The following is a 12,790-nucleotide window of genomic DNA, read 5'->3' on the forward strand; positions in this document are numbered from 1 at the left end:
ACAGCTTCAGGGTAGAAGCTGTTCCTCAGTCTAGTGGTTCTACACGTAATGCTCCACAACCTTCTGCCTGAGGGGAGTGGGGAGGTTGCAGTGCATTAAGTGTAGAACCACTAGACTGAGGAACAGCTTCTACCCTGAAGCTGTCAGACTCATAAATCCCTAACCAGGAAAATCACTGTGATGTCACTTTAATTGGTGATATGTCACGTTACCTGTGCTGCTGATTATCCATGCTGCTGATTTCTTGCCTTTTAGCTATTGTATTCATACCCATCTGCTCACAACTCATGTTCAGGCTGCTGTTTAATACACTGTATTATATTACATTATTATTGTTTAGCGTATATCTTAGATCCTTGTATACAGTTTCTTTGTTTTATTTACTTGTACTTATATGTAGCTATTTTCATGGTTTTTAAGTTCACAGGGCTTAGGTGGCCATCTTTAATTGTGTTGCCTCCAAAAGTTAAGCAGTTGTAGAATATCTAATATTTATTTCCTAAACATTTGAGTAAAATGTGTCTGGTTGTTCATGAGACATTTTGCTAACAGACAAACAAAATTAACTCCAAACTGTGACTGGGAAATTTTGAAACAGTTTTTGCACAATTTCTTCATGTTCACAACATTTGTTGGAGAACGGTCTCGGCTACAAACACCACATTTTAGGTCAATATCAGTACAATTGACAGAGTTATCGTCATCCTTGGTGTTTTTTTAAACATTTGTGGTCGTCGTCACAAACTGAGTTGACTCCAACTTTTCTTTTGCTAATGTTTATCTAATAATTACTTTTTGAAAGTTCAGTTAAAACACACAAACATACACAAAGAGAGACCGTCAAAAGCATCATTGTTTGTCTTTGCTTTTGGTGGTGGGCATTAATGAGAGTTTTCACAACAAGAAGAGGGGTAACTACACCCACCCCCACCTCCTGAACATAGGAGGATCTGCGGTGGAAGTGGTTTCCAGTTACAAGTACTTGGGTGTGCACCTGAACAACAGCCTAAGCTGGGGCAACAACTCTACTATCCTGGTCAAGAAAGCTCATCAGAGACTTTACTTCCTCTGGCAGCTGAGGCGAGCTGGACTGGGAAGCTCAGTCCTCACCTGCAGTGGAGAGCATCACCAAAGTTCATGCTCAATAATCCAGGCATAAAATCCAACAATGTTCAGTCAGATCATCTGGACAGTTTCTTTTTTTGGGCTGAGACATGAGAGCGAAGAGCATCCTGTGCTCCCGCATCAACGTGTGGCATGGAGGCTGCACAGCTGCAGAAAGAAAAGTTTTGCAGAGAGTGGTGAAGGCTGCACAGAAGTCTGTTGGAGTCAGCCTCCCCACCATCACAGACATCTATAGATGCAGGAAGAGGGCCACCTGCATCATAAAGGACCACACTCACCCAGCACACACACTTTTTGCCCCGCTCCCCTCAGGCAGGAGGTTGAGGAGCATTAAGTGTAGAACCACTAGACTGAGGAACAGCTTCTACCCTGAAGCTGTTAGACTCATGAATCCATAACCAGATTAACCATTGTGATGACACTTTATTGTTGATATGTCACGTTCTCCATGCTGCTGATCTCTTGCCTTTAAGCTGCTGTATTCATACCCATCTGCTCACCACAGACTCATGTTCAGGCTGCTGTTTAATACATCACATTATATTACATTATTATTGTTTAGCGTATATCTTAGATCATGTTGTTTCTTTTGTTACACTTTATATTTTGGCCATTTTTGGGTGTAACTGGGATCTTTGTACACAATTTCGTTCCACCTCATGTACCACAAGTGATGCGAATGACAATAACGAACCTTGAACCTTGCTGTTCCAAAGCAGAGAAGAAAGCTGAACCTTTCTCAACAGGGTCAGATGTGACCCCATCACCCCATCTAGTGTTCACTCAAAACGCTTCAGTTTTTTAAAAAGAAATTCTGAGCAGATACACACTTCTTTACTGCGGAAGCATTTCAGTTAGAGCTGCATTTATTCAAGTTTCCTGAAACAAAGTTCTAAAAAAACAAACAAACAAAAAAACACATAATCTTTCTGTTTTCCTCCACAACATCCATCCTTCACCCTTCATGAAGCTTCAGTAACTGGAAGCTGTGCCAGCCATCCACACTCAAAGTTTCAATGAGGCCGACCTGAAACACGAGCTGCAAGTTTAGTAAGATAAAAAGCAAAATAAATTAAGTAAATCTTTACTGTATTTTAATTCAATTTTTTTAATTAAAAAACATACAAAAGTCACAAAAATAATAACATTACAAAAGCGATGTAGGACTTATCATTGCTGAAAATACACAGTTATGACCTTTTTTTTTTTATAAATAACAATAAAATACCTGCTACATAAATGAAAGATGAGCCAGGGGAACATAAATGACAAATAATGTCAGAATATCTTTAAACATTTTACATCCTTAAAAGACATTTGAAACAATGATGAGTTGCTGTAGGAGGTGAAAATATCCCTTTATCTCAGGCAACGCACATTAAAGCTGCTTTCAAAGATTTCATGCTTTACAGTTTAAAGGGAATATTTAAAAACGCATGTTTACAAAAAGATAAAGGAAATAAAATTCATAGGCTAAAGCATGCCAATTACAAAGACAAAACATGTTATTCATTCATAAGTTTCCTTTTTCCTTTTACACAGATGATATTGGATAGCACCCACGGTCTGTGTAGTAAAGATGTAGAGAGCAGCATGCAGTGAAGCAACACCAGAGGGCAGTGAAGGAAAGTGTACCAGACACAGTGACACAAGAGTTCAAGGTTCTCAGATGAGAGGTATTCAAAAAAGCTGATTATTCAGTTAACACTATGAAAGCCTCCAAACACGTGAATAATAATACAAAACGTCATCAGTGAAGCTATGATGGTGAGTAGGGTCACAAAAACATGTCAATAGAGGTACGGTAAGTTTCAATGATGGAGAGAAACTGCAAAGGTGAAATTTTCCTGAGAATGGCTGTTTGCTTGGCATCAGCATAGACTGCATCAATAGTTTGGGCCTTTGTGGAAGGGCTCTCTTCTCATCATGCTGGCATAGCACATGGACGGGTCACATATTCCAGGTTGGCCAGGGTTACCACTTTTACCTTCTGCTCCATTTTGACCAGGAAGCCCAGATTTACCTGGAGGACCTTGTTTGCCATAACCATGAGGACCCATGGGACCTGTGGAAACAAGTCATGAACAGTTAAAAACAACCTTAAACAGCAGAGAAAGCTGATATTAGGAAATCTGAAGCATTGCAGCATTGCTTTTATGCCACCTTACCTAAAGAAAATGTATTTACTATGTTACTTACCAGGAGGTCCAGGTGGGCCCTGGTCTCCACTTGTGACTCGACCAGGACTCCCTTTCTCACCTTTGAAACCTGGTTCTCCTACAAACACATGTCTCCTTGTTAGTGGAACTATGGAAAACAGTTCTATGTCTAGTATGATGTTGTTTTTACCTTTGAGCCCATTAATCCCGGGATGCCCTGGATGTCCAGGGTGGCCTGGCTGACCCCTGGAACCAGTAAGTCCTGGAAGACCTCTATGCCCCTGAGGCCCAGTTGGACCTGGTGGACCAGGAGACCCAGGCTGGCTTTCACATCTGGAACAGCTCTTCTGCTGGTTGCTCGGCAACAATAAAGACAGCTCAGCTAGAAGAGTTGACAGTGAGAAAATTTCAGAGGAAGCAATTGTGACGAAACACCTCATCAGTCATTGTGAAACTCACTCAGAAGAATCTCTCTGCAGATTTGACGAATGTGGCTGTCTGACATCACACTCATCTGCAATGAAAAGTGATGAATCAAGATGGATTTTTACTTATCCCCCCATTTCACATCTTGATGAGAAAAACCTTTGTGTCCAACATACAGGTCTTCTTTCAGGTCCAGGTGGGCCAGGAGGGCCAGTGTCCCCTCGCAATCCTTGGGAACCAGGTGGGCCTGACTGACCTGGTTGACCTGGTCGTCCTACTTGACCTTCGGGCCCTCTCTGGCCTTGATCCCCTGATATCCCTTTCTAGCAAGAATACCACCCTCATGTTAGAAACAATTTCATATTCAAAGGTTGCACGGAGAAACACAAATTACTTTTTCTTTGGCTTAACGTACCTCTCCTTTTAATCCCACTGGACCAGGCGATCCCTGAGAATAAAGTCAGAGTACATCACTAAAGACATCAGAGTGATGGTAAATTTTAAAACATTATCTAAATCAACATCTATAGTAAAAATAGTCTACTGCTATTAAAGAAAAATAATGGAAATGCAGGTAAGGGTATAGAGCAGCATTCAACCACAAAGTTATAATTCAAAGTAATGTTGCTGTAGCACCATCTACTGTTTAACTATTGCATTTCAGAACAGTTTATTAAGTAACAAAGTCCATGCTCAATAATCCAGGTATACAATCCAACATGTTTCAGTCAGGTCTGTTAAGTACTCTATCATTATCCCATCAACTGTTGGCCAAGGCTGTGCCTAAATTTTATATATACTATTTAAATTGTTCCTCTTTAATAATTGAATTAGGGCACTCATTTCTCCACCAGCTCATTATCCTTCCATCTCGTCTTAATGCGTAGCTGTGTTTGACCACTTTGAGACCATCTCACTGTCTTTTTTGGAGCAGCTGATGTGCAGCATGAAGCTATCTGGTTTGATGTTGTCCCCCTTAACTCCTAAAGGAGGTCTTTCCTATTCTGGGTCCCTCTGTTCTCTCTTTTGTGAATAGCAGTTTACCAGGTGGGGTGCCAAAAAGTTTTAAACATGCTGCTGTTCAGCCTGTGCTGAAAAAAAACCTAGCCTTGACCTCAGTGGTGTTCAACTTTAGGCCTGTCTCTAGACTCCCATTTGTTTCCAAATTACTGGAAAAAATAGTTGATTCCCAGTTAAAACATTTCCTGGAGGATCATTTTGGAGGTGTTCCCATCAGGCTTCAAATCTCTCCACCACACTGAGACTGCTCTATTGAGGGTTTTTAATGACATCTTCCTAGCCACCGATGCAGGTGCTTCTGTGCTTCTTGTCCGATTGGTCCTTACATCTGCTTTTGACACCATTGACCATGAGATCCTTATTTCTAGGCTGGAGCAGTTGGTGGGCATCACGGGTTTGGCCCTCAATTGGTTTAGGTCCTACCTCTCCAACAGAACCTTTTGTGTCAACATCAAAGATTTTATTTCAACATCGGTGACACTTTGGTGGGGGGTACCGCAGGGGTCCATTCTTGGTCCTCTTCTCTTTTCTTTATACCTTCTGCCTCTAAGTGCCATTTTTTGTAAACACGGCATACATTTTCATTTTTATGCCGATGACTGTCAAATTTGCTTCCCTCTGAAGCACACTGGCGCACACTCTATCCAACTTCTTCTTGACTACCTGGCTGACATCAGGGATTGATGGCTTTAAATTTCTTACATTTTAAAGAGAAGAAGACAGAACTCATGTTGTTTCTATGGCACATTCAAGAACCATTGTATCGACCTTTCCTCTCTAGCCCCGTTATAGAAACAAGGTGTCACTCATCTGGGAGTGAAAATGGACCCTTCCATGAAGCTAAAGAGTCATGCAAACATGATTGTTAAATCCTCTTATTTTTCAGTTGAGGCGATTGTCTAAATTGAAGCCAAGTCTGTCCAAAACTAACCTTGAGACAGTAATACATGCTTTCATATTATTCAAGATTAATTACTGCAATGCACTTCTTTTTGGAATCAGTCAGACCTCCTTTACACATTTATAACTGGTTCAAAATGCTTCAGCCTGATTTTTAACTGGTACAGGCAAAAGAGAGCACATTACTGCAGTTCTGGCCTCCCCTCACTGGCTCCCAGTTCACTTTCAAATTCATTTTAAAATCCTTCTGTATGTTTTTAAATTTCTGAACAGTTCTGACCTCTCCGATCTCGCTGATCTGCTGCAGCCATAGCCACAGCGCTCTCTGAGGTCAGCAGACCAGATGCTTTTAGAGGTTCCAGGCACTGGTTTTAAGCTCAGAGGTGACAGGGTTTTCTTTGTTGCAGGTTCAAAACTGTGGAATGAGTTACCACTGCATGTCAGGAAGGCTCCCTCGCTTACTATTTTTAAGTCTAGTTTAAAAACACACTTTTATTCCCTGCCTTTTGACACCATGTGAGTTGATTTTAACTTGTCTGTATTATATAATGTTAGCCATTTAGTTCCTATCTTTACTTCTGTGGATATATGTATTTTTTGCAATGCCCTTTGCTTGTTTTGTTTCATTGTACAGCGCTTTGGTCAGCCTTGTTGCTGTTTTTAAGTGCTTTATAAATAAATTGGTATGGTATGTGTCATGAGAGTGTATGGATCACTTTAAATTTACAAATATGTATTATATTTGATGCATTTTTAAGGTAGTGATTCAACTATTTGCTGAGAAATTAAAATAAGTAGTATGAAATTGGACCGGGAAGACATTTAGGAAAACATGAACTCTGCTTCAGTGCCTCATTGGTGGGATTATTTATTAAAAGCACATAAACTATAACTGTTTTTCCTAGTTTAAACAGATCCCAATTAAAAGTTGCTCCCCAGATTTCACTGAGATATACTGAAAAATAGAAGCAGCTTCTGGAAAAATGTTAATATGTTACAGTATTCTGATTATAATGGAAAGGTAAAAATGCAACATTCCAAGAGTTTAAAGTTGAACACATCTCTGGATATCTAAAATAATTGTTTTGTTTCAAGCTTACAATAAAACATTTTATGCTGCACAAGAAATGTTAAGTCATTACATTTCAAGAAAGTCACCTGAATCCCTGGCTGACCATTCTCTCCTGGTTCGCCTTTCAATCCCTGGTGAAAGAAAGGAAAAAAATAAATAAAAAACTTTATAAAAGCAAAGTTTCAGATCAGTCAATGATGCAAATGAGCAGTAGTACAAAAGAGTTAGAACATCTTGTAAAAAATGTATATGCAGAAGTTGGTAAGTTCAGTTTCAGGATCAATTTTAAATTGCAAATTTAATTTTGTCTAATGTCTTTTCTGCATCCAAGAGTTCATTAAATCTGAACCTTTATAACCTTTACTAAACACTATGTTACACTAATGCAGAGCCTAATAGCAAGAGTTTTAAGCCGTAAACATCAGTCTTACCATTTCCCCTCTTTCACCAATTATTCCTCGTTCTCCCTGTAAAATATGAAAACATAGAATATGACATTGTATTTTTATGGAACTGTTTTGTTAAAAACAAAAGCACCAATTGACCTGACCTCTACAAGATGTGAATATTGGATTTAAAGAAAGGTAATAACTGTGACAATAAATATGAAATGAACAACAGTAGATATTATACTGTACCTTACTTCCCTTCAGGCCTGGCATTCCCGGGTGTCCTGGCAGACCAGGTGTTCCTGGTTCTCCTGCATGTCCCTATAAACAAGTCCAGGTTAACATCAATCAAGGAAAAATGTAAAGAATGAAATAAAAAAATTAAACTTTTTACTAAAGGCCCAAACACTTTTATTCCTGCATAGATAAATGAATGCATTTGCTCTATTTACTAATTTTCTTGTATTGTCAGTCTGTTTCAAATTCAGTTTAATTGGTTTATGCTCGGGCAGCACGGTGGCGCAACTGGTAGAGCTGCTGCCTCTCAGTGAGCAGGTCCCTGGTTCAAACCCCGGTCCAGGGGCCTTTCTGGGTGGAGTTTGCATGTTCTCTCCGTGCATGCGTGGGTTTTCTCCGGGTACTCCGGTTTCCTCCCACAGACCAAAAACATGCATGTTAGGCTGATTGGTAACTCTAAATTGTCCCTAGGTGTGAGTGAGAGAGTGAATGGTTGTTTGTCTCGTGTGTCTCTATGTGGCCCTGTGATGGACTTGCGACCCGTTCAGGGTGTACCCCGCCCCTCGCACAGTGATTGCTGGACATGGGCACCAGCGACCCCCGTGACCCAAAATGGAACAAACGGGTAAAGAAAATGGATGGATGGATGGATGGTTTATGCTCATATATTTAATTGGAAACTTACTGTGGACCCCGGGGTTCCTCTTATCCCTGGACTTCCAGTCTCACCTTTATTTCCCTTGAATAATGAACAAAGCATGAATTATTTTGCAGCAAACATTTAGTAAAAAAAAATAAATGACCAAATATTGACTGGAGCAAGTCTAAATTATGATTCTGTAACAATCTTGATCTCTGATTTTTAGTTTTCTCACAGTGTAGGATTCAAACCGATCCAAACTCATTGCAAAGTGTTTTCTACTTCAATGCATTTGTTTTGAATTTGGTGACGTGGGACTTATGATTTGGGAATGTTTCGTCAAATAAGTTTTTGCTGCTCTGCACTTTTTGGCAACTGCACTGCACATTGCTTGGAGTCTATTTAAATCCAAACATGGCTCTGCTTGCAGCTGGCTTGCAGCTAATGCTAACATGACAGAATTTCTCTGAGGTTACGGACTTTTGAAGTGGTAATTCACAATAACGTTGGGTAAATCCCTAAGGCAACTCACAATCAATGTAGAGATGATTCCTTGTTTTGAATATTTAAAGTCTTTTTTATGTCATTTTGTGAGATTAAAGTCAGCATATATTTAAGGGTTGTTATAGTTTGGCTGCGCTATTTTAAAACAATGCATTCACGATATGATTACCTTTGGACCAGTTGATCCTTTTATACCAGGTTCACCAGATAAACCCATTTCACCCTGCAGAAAAGATGTTCATATATTTAAGTCATTTCATTTGTAACTTTTTTAATGTCAACATTTTGATGCCACATGGATCTTACAGGGAGTCCAGATGATCCTTTGAATCCTCTTGCTCCAGGCTCACCAGTTTCCCCCTTGAATGATAAAAGTGTCAGACACAGTTATGATGACTGACGCTAAACATTTATTGAGTTTAGTTTTTACCTTTTGTCCATCGAGGCCTGCAATTCCTGGCAAACCTGGCAATCCCTGGAAGGAATTGAGTGTCACAGATTAATTAATTTAAAGTGATAACAAACAACTGAAACAAAATGAAACACATTGGACAGTATCTATGTGGAAATACAGTAAATATGTGTTTCAATAAAAATGTTTCTAATACCGTATTTTCTGCCGTACATGTCGCACCACCCTTTAAGTCGCATCAGTACAAATATGTCTTAAGTGGAAAAATCCATAAATACATCGCTTCGCCGTATATGTCACACTTATTATGCGTCACCATTGATGCATCGCATTTGTTATGCATCACCACTGACAACCCGGAATTGTGGGCCAGTTTTGTGCCAAAAATTGATTGGCTGCCAAATGGTGTCCGCAGGAGCATGCAAGGGAGGATTTTAACAAGATTAACACTTAAAAACAATTATTTGTTTGCTCGAAATTATAGTAAAGGTGTGTCTCAGTTTAAATGTTCCTTAATAAATGCACTTTGACGGTCAGATCAGCTAAATTTCAAAAGCCACTTTGAAGCTGCGGGAGCGCACAGAGGGACGACTCGCTGTGCATTTCTTTGAAATTTAACAAGAGAACTACCTACAAACTTTTTTTGTTTGCTTGAAATTATAGCAAATATGTGCCTGAGATTAACTTTTCCCTAATAAATGCACTTTGACGGTCAAATCAGCTGCATTTTCAAAAGCTGATACGCGGAAACAGGAATGCGAAGAGGGCGACTCGCTGTGCATTTCTTCAAAACGTAACAAGATAATCACCTAAAACAATTATATATTTGCTCAACATTATAGCAAAGGTGTGTCTCAGTTGAACTTTTACTTAATAAATGCACTTCAATGGTCAAATTAGCTGCATTTTGCCGGAGTGGCGCAGCAAAATGAAGCTGATTTGACAGTTGCTCCATGTGAGTTGGACGAAGGTGATGGGCTATGGCAAGTCGATTGTGTCATTAATAGCTACTTTTTACCTATTACATGAGACATCGGCATACCATACTACTTGAGTCCCATCTAGCGGCTGAAAATGGTAGTGTTCAATATTTTCAGTCAGAATGAATGAAAACGGTTATATCTCAGCCAAAAATTGGTTTATAAATATGGGAAAACATCCATAAATACGTCACTTCGGCGTATAAGTTGCAGGGCATGCAAATTATGCAAAAAAAAAAAAAAACTAAACTAATAAACACGCAACTTATAGGCCAAAAAATACGGTAACCATAGTCATTGTTGGTGCAGATGTTTGAAAGTTTTAATTTATGACATTAAAAACCATTTATTTGTCTTTGGTGATTTTAATTTCGTGCATTGTGTTTTGCAGCTTTAGGTGCATGCAGATGTTCAGTTAATTTCTTTAACAATTTGAGCCTGATCTGATGAAAGCATTATGTATCCGGCTGGGCATTCAAATAATACAGACACTACTTGGGGGAAATTAACTTTGAGTTACTTACTCTGTTAACTATTTTTAATCTACGTTTCCATAGTTATAATTTGCTTAATTGCTTGTTTAGTCTCCTATGATCATGATTTTTTAAATCTGCCTTTCTATTAGTTTTACATTTACTTTGGACAGTCTACATGACTTCTGATTGGTTCTGCTCACACAGACTCATGTTCGTGCTGCTGATGTTCACTGTATTGTTTTTGTACTATTAGTGCTTAGTGTATTCTTAGTTTAGCATATTTCTTAATTCATATCTTAGATCTTACTACTGTCTACATTTTTTTATTACTTTATTTTACCAGGAAGAAATCCATTGAGATCATCAATCTCTTTTACAAGGATGTCCTGGACAATTCATACTTTTCTTGGATGTAACTGGGACCATGTGAACACAATTTCGTTCCACCACATGTACCACATATGATGAGAATGACAATAAAGAAACCTTGACCTTGACCTTGATAAGGATCAGAACAGGGAAGTGGGATGCTGCATAAATTAAAGTTACCCATCTCCGTACTGTTGTCTCTTTTTACTTAGACTGAATTAACAACCACATCTTAAACCCTCATGTGACATACATTATAGTGCATTTAAAAAATATAAAGTCAACTCAGCTTATTTCAAAGCTACAGAGGAAAGCTTTTTTACTTTTCTATTTTAATCACATTTTGTGAGATAAGAACTTGCAGCTGTTTAGTTGTTACCTTGGTATAAAATCTGATCATCGTTAGTAGAAAGAAGACTGCATTTAGTTTCACAATCATCAATTCAGTGTGTGCCTGTGGGAAAACATGTTCCCATGTAGGGGGTCCACACTGACAGGTTGCATTTTGTTTTCTGCTGAGCATGTTCATCCCTATTTCTGTCCTCTTGGATAAGCCGACATCTGCAGTTCTGGTTAAGGAGAAATGACCCACGGCCTTCTGGAGAAATTGACTCATTTCTTCGTAGACCCATCTCAAAACTTTTGACAACAATTAACGATCACGAACAGTGGGATGGCTGCCCAGCTGAAACAATTTATTCCTAAAACAGATTTGCCAGAACACCACAGTATTCCCTCGGTTAACTACTTTCTGCTTGTTACATAACAGGGTTATCCTGGGATGAACTGCTGGGGAAATACCACTAATTTACTGGCTGTCGGGGGCAGACTTTATAGAGTTGACAGTTAACACGCTACAGCCTCAATACAACATAAAACTTTATGCAGGCAACTCTTTATGAGTCATAAAATTCACAACTTTATTTGTCATTTTTAATATTTTGCTCAGGAGAATATTATTTTATGTTAAATAAAAACAATAGCATACCAGGGAGTTTGTACAACTTTGACCAGATAACAATTTTGAACAAACTGGCAGTGTCAGATTAATATGTTGTTCCTGTACAACTGGAAAACAGGAACACTTTACCATAAGGTAAACAAATTTTGCTTAACTACTAGAGAACACCTCAGGATCAAATAAAGAGCTAATGGGTAGTTAACCCATACTTACTAGGGAACACAAAGTCAAGCTTTATTAGGGTGTTACGACTGATGTCGTAAATTGCACGTGTGAGTGTGAAAAACCTTAATTGTGCCAATTAGTGTCCAGGTGTGCGTCTGGAGGAAGACACTGCTGTGATTGGCTGCCTGCCTGGAGGTGCTGCATAAGAGGAGCTGAGTTGGAGATGACATTGGCTTTCCATCTACTCTGCGTGTCCCAACCAGCCACAGTTGACCTGCTGTTTATCATTATATACATTAATATAGTTCTGTAAGGAGTTCTTGTAGGAGTGAGCTGCCATTTTAGTTAAGAGCTTTTTTCTCCTGATTTTGTTAGTTTAGGTCGGGTAAGAGACCTGTATTTTGGTTACTTTTGATTTGTTAGGTAAGTGATTAAAAATAGGAATAAACTCGTTTTGTTTATTATTATGGCCTGAGGCTCACCTTGAAGTCTGGTAAGACTCCAATGTACATGTCATCGTTCATTCATCTTGTAAATAAACACTGTTAACCTTTTCATTCGACTCCGTGGCTGCTTGAGGTGTGCAGAGGGTGGAAACGCCCACCTTTAATTACAACCTGGCGCAACGAGCATTTTGCCAGTTGTAACAAGGGGACTATTGGTTAGTTACCTTGTAAATGAAAAGGAAGAAATCAAGAATTAATGGGTAGTTACCAAGGAAGCCAAAAAGGAATGAATCAGGAGCTAATGGGTAGTTAACCAGTACTTACTGGGGAACACACAGCCAAGCCTTATAAAGGAACAATTGGTTAGTTACCTTGTAAATGAAGAGGAACTAATCAAGAGCTAATGGGTCGTTACCAAAGCAACCAAAGAGGAATGAATCAGGAGCTAATGGGTAGTTAACAAGTACTTACTGGGGAACACACAGCCAAGCCTTATTAGGGAACAATTG

General features: G+C 39.1%; 1 protein-coding gene across 1 annotated transcript in view; it reads right to left on the reverse strand.

Annotated features, from left to right (window-relative positions):
• Positions 1-3,011: 3,011 nt before the first annotated feature.
• Positions 3,012-12,790, reverse strand: part of col21a1 (collagen, type XXI, alpha 1) — a 26,028-nt gene continuing 16,249 nt past the window's right edge. Inside the window, exons 12-24 of the mRNA XM_037694806.1 lie at positions 8,903-8,947; positions 8,779-8,832; positions 8,642-8,695; positions 8,014-8,067; positions 7,341-7,412; positions 7,134-7,169; positions 6,789-6,833; positions 4,126-4,158; positions 3,887-4,033; positions 3,744-3,798; positions 3,475-3,666; positions 3,325-3,402; positions 3,012-3,190 (exon numbers count right to left, since the gene is read on the reverse strand). Coding sequence (XP_037550734.1) covers positions 3,012-3,190; positions 3,325-3,402; positions 3,475-3,666; positions 3,744-3,798; positions 3,887-4,033; positions 4,126-4,158; positions 6,789-6,833; positions 7,134-7,169; positions 7,341-7,412; positions 8,014-8,067; positions 8,642-8,695; positions 8,779-8,832; positions 8,903-8,947 — 1,044 coding nt within the window. The remainder of the gene's footprint in view (positions 3,191-3,324; positions 3,403-3,474; positions 3,667-3,743; positions 3,799-3,886; positions 4,034-4,125; positions 4,159-6,788; positions 6,834-7,133; positions 7,170-7,340; positions 7,413-8,013; positions 8,068-8,641; positions 8,696-8,778; positions 8,833-8,902; positions 8,948-12,790) is intronic.

Source organism: Nematolebias whitei, chromosome 1 (genome assembly GCF_014905685.2).
Source record: "Nematolebias whitei isolate Nwh7 chromosome 1, NemWhi1, whole genome shotgun sequence".
NCBI classification, from domain to species: domain Eukaryota; kingdom Metazoa; phylum Chordata; class Actinopteri; order Cyprinodontiformes; family Rivulidae; genus Nematolebias; species Nematolebias whitei.